The sequence below is a fragment of the Leptodactylus fuscus genome, chromosome 11 (genome assembly GCF_031893055.1).
Source record: "Leptodactylus fuscus isolate aLepFus1 chromosome 11, aLepFus1.hap2, whole genome shotgun sequence".
In the NCBI taxonomy this organism is placed as follows: domain Eukaryota; kingdom Metazoa; phylum Chordata; class Amphibia; order Anura; family Leptodactylidae; genus Leptodactylus; species Leptodactylus fuscus.
In genome coordinates, this window is record NC_134275.1 from 67,438,953 (window position 1) to 67,452,452 (window position 13,500).

Genomic DNA, 13,500 nt, shown 5'->3' on the forward strand with positions numbered 1-13,500 from the left:
GGGCGCTACTCTTGGTAAGGTACGTAACTAAATGCCTAAACGCACTGCACTTAATGCATTATATATGTTTCACTTTCGCTTACAGATGTATCTAAAGCCATAGCTAACTGCATGAATGAAATCTGGAAGTTCTGAGAAGCAAAGCAATGAAAACTCACAGTGAACATGGCATCTTGCTAGGAGCTCCAGGTCATCTGCGTGGTAGTAATCATACCCCGATGTCCCCAGCACTTCAAAGGGTAAATAGCCAATTATAGGTGGCGCCCTGAAATGATAAAAGATCGATGTTATTGGGGGCTGCATTGGTTACTAGAACACCAAAGAACACAATGCTCAATCTAAAAGCAGCCATCTCTGCAGCACCCTATAGGCGGACACATTACCAGGAGCCAGCAACCTGTTTTAATGACAATGACAATGGTTTGCTGAATGTGGTCAGTGTTTGTGGTTATGTGTTATGGCGTTTTATCCATGTATCATGTAGTAGAAACCATTCAGGACGTGAATATCACTGCATTTCCCAAGAGCCCCACAAATAGAAACTGCAGCTGTGAATCCAGGAAGCAGTATACTTGCCCAAAGCAAAATACCTGGTCCAGGTATATAAAGATCTACTTCCCCATTCTTTACAGCAAACAATCATGGCAGCCTTCCAGTGCTAGCCCTGCAGACATTGCTAAACCTGAGAGATTTGACAGCATTATATGCCCTAGAATCCTGGTCAGAGTTATCTAGGTTCACTACATGCCTGAGCAAGCTGTAGCAAGGTTGTCTTTCACCTGGGGCAAAGGTTCAGTTTGATGCCCTCACCCTGGCTCTAAATACCATGGCCAAAGAGGGCAGGTGAATCCCCTGGCGGGTCCTTGCGTGCGCCCTTAACCCCTGCATACAGATAGCATGCAGCATCTTAACCTGCCTATATGTCCATAGTAAACTGTGCAGCTTATTTAACAACATTTTGGTTTATCTTATACAGATGCATATGGTGGTTGAGATGAAATCTAGGCATAGAGTATCTTAGAGTATCTAGAATACCTTTCCTCCCCAGAATCCGCCAGAAACAATCAGAGACAAGGACCAGGCAGCAGACTACTGACAGGACCCCATGAGAGAAACAGTTCGAGGCAAGGGCCAGGCAGCAGACTACTGACAGACACCCCATGAGAGAAACAGTCTGAGACAAGGGCCAGGCAGCAGACTACTAACAGGACCCCATGACAGAAACAGTCCGAGGCAAGGGACAGAAGGCAGACTACTGACAGGACCCCATGAGAGAAACAGCTCTGAGACAAGGGCCAGGCAGCAGACTACTAACAGAACCCCATGAGAGAAACAGTCCGAGACAAGGGCCAGGCAGCAGACTACTGACAGAACCCCATGAGAGAAACAGCGCTGAGACAAGGGCCAGGCAGCAGACTACTAACAGGACCCCATGAGAGAAACAGTCCGAGACAAGGGCCAGGCAGCAGACTACTAACAGGACCCCATGAGAGAAACAGTCCGAGACAAGGACCAGGCAGCAGACTACTAACAGGACCCCATGAGAGAAACAGTCCGAGGCAAGGGCCAGGCAGCAGACTACTAACAGGACCCCATGAGAGAAACAGTCCGAGACAAGGGCCAGGCAGCAGACTACTAACAGGACCCCATGAGAGAAACAGTTCAAGGCAAGGGCCAGGCAGCAGACTACTGACAAGACTCCATGAGAGAAACAGTCCGAGTCAAGGGCCAGGCAGCAGACTACTAACAGGACCCCATGACAGAAACAGTCCGAGACAAGAGCCAGGTAGCAGACTACTAACAGGACCCCATGACAGAAGCAGTCCAAGACAAGGACCAGACAGCAGACTACTAACAGGACCCCATGAGAGAAACAGTCTAAGCAGACTACTGATAGGAACCCATGAAAGAAACAGATTTAGGCAAGGGATAGGCACCAAGACACTACTAAAAAATGTTGGAAATATTTCAGACATTGTGACAGGTGTCAGGTAACATTTGTATATAGTTGTATGGTAGCCCTGCAGAATTAATTTTACCGGAGGATCTTAGGCTTGCATAGAGCTCATAGCAAGTGATGAACTCCCCTGGAGTCTTCTTAAAACATTGAGTAACCTTGAAAACATTTTCTAAAAGCTTTCTTGTACACACTATAGTCTTATATAGTCAATATAATATAGTCTTTATTATATACTACAGCAACATTTACATGTCTTCTCCTTCAGGGTCTGCTCAACCATATCTAACTTCCACTCTGTATTATAGGATCTCAGCTCTTAGCGCTATGTCTGAGGACAAGTCTGTTGACTGCAATGATGAACAGCAGAATTATGAATGCAGCTCTGGGTCGGTAAAGGAGATGTAGTGTACTGTAATGACCATTAGCTATGTGCATGAACTATACATAAACTATAAAGTAGTGACCAAAGGGTGCATGATCTGTGGGGTCGCCACTTCTAAAGGGGAAGTGCGGGGGGGCACCAGTGACCCTGAAATTTAAGCTGCATTGAATTGGCTACTGTAGATTCCCTGGTTTAGTTTTAGGGTTATGTGTGCCCTGTATCAAAGTCTTATAAGGGGGAAAGAGTTAATAGAGAGAACTGCACAGGGCACCCTCCAAACCTGGTTGTGAACAAAGATGAGCAAAATACACTACAAATTTACAAGTATAACCCATAAAGAATCGCAGCTGTAGATGAGGTTTATACAGGCGAATCACACAGAACTTAATCCTCTTTCTAATCCCAAACCATAAACTAAACCCTGTGGCTAGTCAGTAATTCAATCTACAGCCGGATTACTTCTTTCACACACTTCAAAATTACTGTAAGAAGGGATGTGAAAGTGGACAGCATGCTGTGTGCAGGTGCCGAAGTGTGCTGGGGACATTATGGTGAACCCTGAAATTCGGATCACACCCTAAGTTGTGTAGATGATAAGTCACAGAACATCTCCCACCACCATCACACATCTGCAACAGCCTTAGTCTTACAATGTACCATCGTACTGCGACCCATTACGTCATCACATTTAGTTCAGCCTGCCTGTCTTACGTCCTGGCAGTGAACTAAGTAAATACGTGTTTGCTCATTGAGAAAGAGACAAAGATTTGAGCAACTGTGATAAACATCTCAAGAAAAAGAAAGTCACAGGTAGAAATGACTGAGAAACTGGATGAAATATTACTAAATGAATGAATCAATGACATTACATGTAGATAACACTGCAGAATTAGCTGCCCATCTTAATGTCTACCTAGTAGGATATAATGCAGATTTGTAAGTCACCATACAACTAGGGTTGAGCCGATCTTGAGATTTCAGGATTGATTTTAAAATCTGATTTCCGATCATTTTCCAGTGGATCGCGATTGTGAAATTTGCTTGATCGCCGATGGGGATCCAATCTTTCCCGATCCCGATCGTTCAACCCTAGTCAATGCTTCGCTATGGGAAAAGTCACTTTTAGGGTTGAGCTGATCTTGAAATTTCAAAATCCGATTTTCGATCATTTTCCAGCAGATCCCGATCGAAATCATGAAATTTGATTGATCTTTTCCAATCCTGATCGCTCAACCCGACATATGACTTAATGGGGCTGAGACTGAATTCTGGCTGAAAATAGGTGCAGTTTAGGCAAAAAGTGCTCTGAAAAAGTCTGTGGCTGAAACGCGTTGTGTTTTATTTTGCAGCATTCACAGAAAGCCTGCACCGTTTTCCTTTGTGGACTTTCTGTCCATGTTCTACCTATACAGAAAACATCAGCGTTTCCGCAGGTATAATTGACATCGCACGTCCACTGGGGGTGATGAGATACAGGGTACAGAATCCATACTTATAGCTTTATATCATGCCTACGGTGTATTCCCTCATTGTACTATGATAACTGTGTGTTCTGCAGTATTCTGCACCTTTGATACTTTTAGATGTGTCTCGCCCTTTCTTTTGGATCTGTAAAAGGAAATTGCTTTTACGGTCTTTAAGTTTGATTTTGTTTTTCACCTGTGGTCTAAGAAGAGAAATTTCCACTCTAAACTGTGCCTCGAAGTAAATTCTTCACAAGGCTCTTCTACATTGCACAATTCCTGCAAACATAGGAAGACACAAATGAAAATCCTATTGTAGCAAAAGAGAGATTTGTTATAGCAACATAAAGTCGTATAAAAGACAAGGAGAAGTATAAAGCAAAACAACGGATTATAATGTAAGGTCTCAGATGTCGAAGGATGTCTAACAAAGGAAGTGAATTGTGTCTTTGTAATGCCGCTACTTCATCATGGGACAACATACAGAGGGGGCTGACTTAGAAGCAGAACCCATTTTATAGGTCTGTATGTGAAATAATGGAACTTTGTTGGGTGTAATCAAATTTTATTGAATTTTTACATGAAATAAAACAAATGCAAAATGTAGAGCACAGGAAAAAGTGTGAACGTCATTAACATTGCTTCCATGGACCTACAGGTCCAAAAACAATGGCCTGTATCCTATAGGAACAGCAAGGACGAGTAATCCCACTAGAAAGGGCCTTTCCCCAATCCAAATAAAGCGCCCTGTGCGTCTACATTTAGCACAATTTGGCAAGTTCCTAAGAGGATGTTTTATGTTTCTTATTCTGGATTCACGCAACTAAATACTATAATAGACAAGGCCGAAGTGGAGTTCGCCATTGGTGAACCTGCCTTAATTTCTGAGAGGGGAACACTTCCAAGCACCACCACTTTTCATTGTGTCTGGGTCCATGGGGAGATTATGGAGCACATTCTGGTTGGGGGACTTTCGGTTTCGGCCTAACAGCGGGCCGGAGCCTATTTAAGGAGGGCTCTGGGTCTGGACCGCTGATGGCTATTCTATTGTACTCTGTTTCCTGATAGTAAGCATTCTCCTGTTATCTGATTACCTGTGTTTCTGACCCCATTGCCTTTATCTCTGACCTTGCCTTTGCCTCCTGATTTTGTGCTGTGCCTGCTCTTGTTTATGACCCCGGCTTGCCGCTAGACCTCTGCTTCCTGAACACTGTTTTGTACTGCTCTACCACTCCTGTTACTGACTCGGTCGGCCTGACGTTCCCTTTGGATTTCCCACTGCACTGTGTTGCCCTCTTGTTGACAACCTGGACTACGCTTTACTCTCTGCTGACACTTGCTGACCACCCACCGCAGCCTTCTGAATCCTTGTACATTGACCGCAACCTGAAACATCTGCTGATAAGAGACCTCATTGTCTGGTTTACTGTGTGTTTGGCATTTCCCAACCCTTGTTGCTCCACTTGGCAATGCAGCCAAGTCCATCTCCACCATCTGTGGTTCTGGTGAACACCATTGTGGGGTCGGAGTTGGTGCAGCTCGTGGGGTGTAGGACACATGGCGCCGTGTTAACCATTTAAATCTGTGTATATAGTGCTGGTTCTCACTTTGGCTCTGAACTGCTATCCTAACAATATGTCATAGGGACTGAAGGATACTCTCCTATACTAAATTAGGGTTAAAGGGATTCTACCATTAAAAAACTATTTTTTCTAGGTAACACGTCAGAATAGCCTTTAGAAAGGCTATTCGTCTCCTACCTTTGGAAGTGATCTCCGATGCGTCGTTTGTTCAAAATACCGGTTTGTACCGGTATGCTAATTAGTTCTCTCGCAGCGATGGGGGCGGGCTCCAGCGCAGGATATGCGATGGGGGCGTCCCCATTGCTGCTTGAAAACCGACTCCAGCGCCGCCTCTGTCTTCTTCTGCATCCGCCTTTTCCTTCTTTGGCTTGACGTCGGACGTCTGCGCAGTACGCGCTGTTCGGCGAACTTTGTTGAACGTACTGCGCATGCGCGAAATTGCGGTGTCGGCATAATGTCTGAGGGCATGCGCAGTACGTTCGGCGGCGTTCACCGAACAGAGCGTACTGCAAAGGCGTCCGACATCAAGCCGAAGAAGGAAGGGGCGGATGCAGAAGAAGACAGAGGCAGCGCTGGAGTCGGTTTTCGAGCAGCAATGGGGATGCCCCCATTGCATCTCCTGCGCTGGGGGACGCCCCCATGGCTGCGAGAGAACTAATTAGCATACCGGTACAAACCGGTATTTTGAACGAACGGCGCGGTGGAGATCACTTCCAAAGGTAAGAGACGAATAGCCTTTCTAAAGGCTATTCCAACGTGTTACCTAGAAAATCAAGAGTTTTAATGGTAGAATCCCTTTAAGGATGTGGTGGACAATTTGTCATATGCACCCAAGGTAAGAAAGCACCTTATCCCACCCCAATACCTGCATATTATAAAACCCTTATTGTACTCACCTTCAGAAACTGTGGCGTGACAAGACGGACTGTCGCTACAAGACATATCTGCTCTTCCGTGGCTGACCGGAACGCCCTTGCAACAGCTGACTCAAAGCCATTATATGAGGATGTAGGCACTGTAATAGAAGCAGACAGGTGGCCACATCAGCACATTTAAGATGAGATTTTTCTACTGATCAGAACACAATTGTCCTTGTGTCAGCAGTTCAGGTGCACACATAGCACGACATGATCTTATCATAGCTGCACCTTAAGGTAAAGGTGGATTACTTTAAGCTGCGACTCTGGGGAAATAATATTCCCAAACTTACAAGTGTTTGTTCATCCTATAATTGTGCGACTTTAATGCAACGTGTTGTTACATTGCTGTGGCACAATGCGATTTTGCCGCTATGTTGTTATTCCACACATGCGTTTGCAATGTGGGGTCTCAGCCTAAGAAGGGCCTTGCACTGAGTGCAATTACATCCTTACCTCTACATATCAGTTCAATGACAAACTGCGATCTGTAGATCTGTTTTTGTAACCAGATTTCATGGTATGCAATAATCATTCATGCATCTTATACTACATGACAAATCTCTGCTTCCGTGAATAATGACAAATTCATGTGAATTTACACATCTCATCTATTAGTAACCCAATTCCTGATGAGATAAATCTCATGTCAATGCTGTGAATAAAGAGACTGAAAAACAAATGCTGAGACTTATAATGAGATGTTTTCCATTGGTATTGAATAGCACAATAGTAGAATTACTCACATTGATATAAGACATAGAGCCATGTTAGTCACTGACAACGCTAGGCCGCTCATTATCACATTGAATATGTATGGATGGCAGAAGAGCTCTTGGCATAAGGTTAATTGGGAAACACTTGTAAATTACCATTTTACATAAGGTTACCGTGTTGTTCATTATAATAGCGTATGTGTCCATATAGCTGGACGTAAGACTGAAGCCAACATAAGAGGCGCATCCACAGGCACCAGCCTGTCTTGTAAATCATAGGCCTGAAGTGGCTTGAGCTTTACAAGACATTGATGGGTTTTAACTAGATCGGTGTCTGCAGACACCTTTCCAGTTAAAAGCATTACTGACGGTCCCGAAGTGGGCCCCACAGAGTCAGTAGGCCCAGGACAGCCACCCCTTCTGCACCCTGGCTAGCGACACCACTGCTACATCTCTACAGCAAAGTTTTGCAGTATCGGCTGTATCGTAACAACAAAAGGTTATCTGTTGCTACTCTTCACAATCACTATATATATATATATATATATATATATATATATATATATATATATATACACACTATATATATATATACAGTATATTTTATTTAGTTGTGCGGTCATTACATCTAATAATATTTTACAAACAAAATACTCACCGTGTGTAAAAAACTTAAAATCTACGACAAATTTTACATATTCGTAAGTTGGAGGTTCGTTTGGGTCCAGGCTTCCTCTCGCTAAATGACAGCAAAATTCTACTTGTTTGTCATCTGAAAATGGAAATGTCACACCACAAAATGAGTACAAATGGTCAATTATAAAACTATGTAATATCTGTTCATTGTTTTCTACCACTCATTACATTGAGTCCAATTTCCCCTCCTATTTCCCACCTTATAAAACTGTGAGACAATGCATTGTTCATACAAATATGCCGTTCATGACATACTTTCGTTTTATTGAGAAGTAAATTTAATGAACCGCATATTTTGCATGTATTTAATAGGGTGCAAGTTTACAACCTCCTATAAAGTGCTCCAGAAATGTCTCCACCACTGGCCCTCACCCCTTATGACTGGATACGATGCTATAAACACTTCCAGGATTCAGACGCAACGCGTTTCCAGATTTTTACACAATTTATTTTAACCGTTGTGGCATATGGATATATAGTAAAAACCATGGGCGGAAAAATACGTCTAGACAAGGCTCACAGCAGTATGGGCAGCCAACAAAAAACAGACTGGTGGGTCCATATTGGTCTACAATTCTACGGGGAACTCTTTCTCACTGTTGGACCCTCCAATTGATGTAGGGTATACACAAGTCCTCCTCACTTTGTAGTTCTATATACATCTCTGTCTGCTAAATATATGAATATATTACGCCTCATAGATACCAAGGATGGACCTACAAACCCCTTCACCACCCTAGACCACCAGGGATGTGGCTATGCTAATATTGACTATTACTTTAGTCAAAAGACTGAATGCAAAAATAGTCATCCTGTAGATGTCTACCTGCTATAGGACGATTCTGGTCCTGGACCTCATGTATACCATATGCTCTCCATACTATACCATGTTAGTTATGCGTCACGCGTCTCATAGTAAGAGGCTACCTTAGGAGTCGATGCTATAACTCATCTCCATCTGTACTGCAATATCCGGAGCCATGGCAATGAATCATGTGTCTGTTTTTAGTGTCAGATTTGTATATTTTATCAGTATTCTAGGACATCCTGAACTAGAACAGAATCTCATACGTCATCATGATCTATTACGAGTTTACTTACTGTTGAAAAATTCTGGAGTGATCGGTTCCGTCATGAGAATATGTGGAGCCAACATCTTATACACTTCTCCATGTTCCCGCTCCGGCAGGAAGTTCAATATATTTTGGTCCACCAAATCTGACTGATACAAAAAGATGTTCAGTAAAGAGAAAGCCTCGTATAGGACTGTGAACGTACAGGATAATGCGACTTACAGTGTTCTGCAAGTTTTAGGCAGGTTTGTGAAATAATGCTGAAAAATAAGAATGCTTTCCAAATTAGAAGGTAGCTGCATACACTGACATACCGGCTGAGACTTCATGGCATAACCCTGGCTTGACGGAGCTACTCTGTCTTCCTGATGCCCCTTGTAGGAACAGTATGAGGTCTCTGTCATTTACAACCAGGGTGCTTTTACCACCAATGCACAGAATATCCCAAGAACTCAGTTCTTCTAGTTCCTTCAACTATGACATGATGACCCCCCAATTTTCCTAACCTGATACTCAAATCTCCAACTATCCCCTGATAGGTTTTCTCTGATCTCATGGACGCAGGGGTTTCATTCCTGGCCTCTATGCTCACCTGATTCAGGCTAAGATGTTCCACTCTGACACATCTGCGGTCTCTAATTCTCAATCTCATAGACAAAACTTACTAGAGAATCCTGGAATCAGCCCAATTTGTTTCCCATCTAAGAACATATCAAAGCTTTGGCCCCACGTTGCAGAAGTGCAGCTTTTGTTCTTGCAGATTTTGCAGCGTTTTTTTGAGTCAAAGCCAAGAATGGCTACAAAAGGAATGGGAAATATATAGGAACCCTGTATACTACTACCTTCTACTCAATCCACTTCTGGCTTTGGCTCAAAAAGCCACAGCAAAAAACACTGCGTTTCAACATCTAGTCTTATCCAGGTTTATATACTACACCAATGGTATCTGACACCTACTCATTTACACTAAATGGGCCGTGTATCCCACCTAGGATGCCTTAGATACTCACATAGATTTCTGGCATAGTGTATGGGCATGTCCTATTATACAATCCTTAGGGACCATGGATCTCCTTTCAGCAGTATTGGATATGCCTATTCCGTCGTCCCCTGACATCTGCCTAGTTAGTATATTGGATGAATTTTGTTAATTGACAAAAAGAAACTATTAACACTTCTATTTCTGAAAGCATTCTTACTTTGCAGAATTTTACCACACCTGCCTAAAACATTTGCGCAATACTGTATATCATACAGACACTTCAGGATCAGTTTATATGACGGGTATAATGACAAGTTATTTTATGAGTTTATTTGATGGTTATAAAAGTCATGAGGAACGTTCTTATATTGTTCTTTATATACACATGTTATATATATATATATATATATATATATATATATGGATATAGTTACCATTACTGGGGACAACAATGCAGTTACAATCACCTGGTTCTACTCTTACTTGTTCAGAAGAAGTGGAGCTACATCTAAGTACGCAGCTTTCAGAGGTACAAAATCGCTATGAAACTTATAGAGGCTGGTCTAGAGAATCCATAGATGAGAGCAAAGAAGAGCTCTTTACTTTGGAGGACTCAATGCGACCATGTAGCCTATTCAATTACATGCACATCATGTACTACCGTATGACGCCTGCAGAGGTCACTGTTGGTAGAATATAAAAGACTACCTGCAGCCTCTCCGGATATAAATAGGTGATCATTAATTTCAGGCAATTAATCAGCAGAAATGAGATGTGAAACAGGAACTGCATGTATTAGTTATAGGGGTCATCTAAGTTTCAGATAGATGTTATTGTTTGTATAATGAAATTTTTTTACATTTTTCCACTATATTTTCTGTATCAGTTCCTCACAGCTTTCTAGATCTCTGCTAGCTGTCATTCACTCTATCTATCTATCTATCTATCTATCTATCTATCTATCTCCTATCATCTATCTCTCTCGCTATCTATCTGTCTATCTATCTATCTATCTATCTATCTATCTATCTATCTATCTCCTATCTATCTATCTATCTATCTATTTATCTATCTATCTATAGTATTATCTATCTATCTATCTATCTATCTATCTATCTATCTATCTATCTATCATCTATCTATCTATTATCTATCTATCTATTATCTATCTATCTATCTATCTATCTATCTATCTATCTATCTCCTATCTATCTATCTATCTATCTATCTATCTATCTATCATCTATCTATCTATCTATCTATCTATCTATCTATCTCCTATCTATCTATCTATCTATCTATCTATCTATCTATCTATCTGTCTCCTATCTATCAATCATCTATCTATCTATCTATCTATCTATCTATCTATCTAGCTATCATCTATCTATCTATCTATCTATCAATCAATCATCTATCTAGCTATCATCTATCTATCTATCTATCTATCTATCTATCTATCTATCTCCTATCTATCTATCTATCAATCATCTATCTATCTATCTATCTATCTATCTATCTCCTATCTATCTATCTATCTATCTATCTATCTATCTATCTATCTATCAATCATCTATCTAGCTATCATCTATCTATCTTATCTACACATATTGATCTATTAATTGATAAGTTAGATAACTTACCGGTAAATGACCAAGAAGGGACGAAACGCTGTCAGAAACGTATATTATCATGCCGTCTGTGGTCAGCGCAATGAGAAACCCATCCAGAGCCTACCAAACAAAAACACAAATTCAATCTTCTCTTGAAGTGTTAAATCAAACCGCGCATTGATTTTTTTGTAAAGTGCCAAGACTTGCTATTTATAGACCATGCAGATGGCAATTCAATTTATTTTTATCTAAGCTTATTTTTAGGAAAGGCTGAAATCCGCCTGAAGCAGGCCATACAGTCACACAGAATCAATGTCACATATATGCTGTATGTGATCATTAGAGCACTCTCTTTTATAATATAGCTCGAGCAGTTTGGCATCATTATTGTCAGATTCAGAATATTCTAATTGTCAGCTCCATATCACACTGTACGTATACATGAAGCCGATGTCATAGCAGTCGCGTCTTCTTCATTGTCAGATCTATATCACTATATATTTTTATCACTATTGTCTTCTCTGGGTTACGACTGTCAGGTACTTACCATTTAGTAACATAGCTGTCAGCAGACGTCAGAAAGAAATTAGAAAAGTTCTAGCTACAGCAATTGTGTTCTAAAAATGTGACTGGTTTCTATTCCGTGCCCTCGATCAAGACATCAGAGCTCACACAATTTACACATCATGGATGTTCTTACATCACTTTGAGTCCATGGTAGTCTCTTTTTGCAAAGAGCCAACAGTTAACCCCTTGTTCAATGGATAATTCATCTTGTAATATTTAAGAATATCACAAGAATACTCTACAATCTGTAGGGAAATGACTCCCGCCAACTAAAGTGAATGGGGCAATTTTCCCATGCACTTGGCTGTATGGATGCATCACAGTGCTATAGAATATTGTAAAGGGGCCACAGACTCCTCATAAGACTTTTACCATGTCATGGTGACATGCTAGAAGTTTTGATCATTGGGGCCCAAGTTATAAGAACCCCACTGATCACTGAAACAAATGAACAAGGGCTCAGTTGAGTTTGGTGCCCTTTGGCACAGCTCTGCTTTACACTGTCTACAATAAGTATTTGGACACCTGTGATAGAATAGAAAAACAACATTTATTCATATTCAATAGTCAGTAGACCCCAGTAGATACTTCCTTACGGATGGTATTGATGGACACAATACTCCTGGATGCCTGGTGACACTCCTGGTGTATGTGAGCCATCGGTTGGGTGCGGTTTCTCTGGCCAGCACTCGTCGGTCTCTATCTCCCAGTTTCGGGGGTCTGCTGACTCGGGGCACATTCCAACAATCACCGTTCACCTTCCACTTTGTAATCACAGAGGCCACTGTCGATTTTGGGTAATTCAGTTTACTTGCTATATCCCTTAAGGATCGACCATTTCTGTGGTACCCCACAATTACCCCTTTCTCATAATTGGACAACTCTGCACTTTGTGGCATCTTGCATGTGACTAATGCCAATGCACTAATGTCAATGCAGTTTCCTATTTAACGGCGGAAGGCGTGACGCACATCACGACCACAGATATCTTCATTTGCATGGGTGTCCAAATACTTATTGGTAGACAGTGTACTGGAAAAACAGTGAACAGACTCAATAGACTTTCTATGGCTCTATAAACCACTTGCACTGAGAAGAGAGAAAAACACAGCGCCAAGCACTAATAGCGTGATACTGTAGAATATAAGGAATAAAATACCAAATACGGTAGAAGGCTCACCTTCTGTGGTTGTGACAATAGTTCACAACCACTATGTAGACATGTAAGTGATTAACCTCCAGGGTGTGGAGAGAACCTCTACAAATAGACGGACCCCAGCAGGCCTTTGATATGCCAAATAACCTGTTTGGGCATCTGGAACATCCAATGTAGAAAAAAAAAGGAGGCACGCTGGTATAAACGTAAAACCTTTATTGAACACACAACGCGTTTCGGGGTTATGTGTACGCACTTGAGAAAGGTTGATAAGCCCGAAACGCGTTGTGTGTTGAATAAAGGATTTACGTTTGGACCAGCGCACCTCCTGCCTCCTTTTTCCTTGTCCATTGGATCTATAAACACTTAGCTTTGTGGAAAGAGCCGAGCAA

General features: G+C 41.7%; 1 protein-coding gene across 3 annotated transcripts in view; it reads right to left on the reverse strand.

Annotated features, from left to right (window-relative positions):
- Nucleotides 1-13,500, reverse strand: part of PASD1 (PAS domain containing repressor 1) — a 108,849-nt gene that overhangs the window by 16,720 nt on the left and 78,629 nt on the right. For 2 of the 3 annotated variants that reach the window (XM_075259054.1, XM_075259053.1), the window contains exons 6-11: nucleotides 11,416-11,505; nucleotides 8,819-8,939; nucleotides 7,680-7,793; nucleotides 6,285-6,403; nucleotides 4,002-4,084; nucleotides 159-265 (exon numbers count right to left, since the gene is read on the reverse strand). In XM_075259054.1, coding sequence (XP_075115155.1) covers nucleotides 159-265; nucleotides 4,002-4,084; nucleotides 6,285-6,403; nucleotides 7,680-7,793; nucleotides 8,819-8,939; nucleotides 11,416-11,505 — 634 coding nt within the window. Of the gene's footprint in view, nucleotides 1-158; nucleotides 266-4,001; nucleotides 4,085-6,284; nucleotides 6,404-7,679; nucleotides 7,794-8,818; nucleotides 8,940-11,415; nucleotides 11,508-13,500 lie in introns of those variants that run through there. The other variant, XM_075259055.1, reaches the window with a different exon arrangement.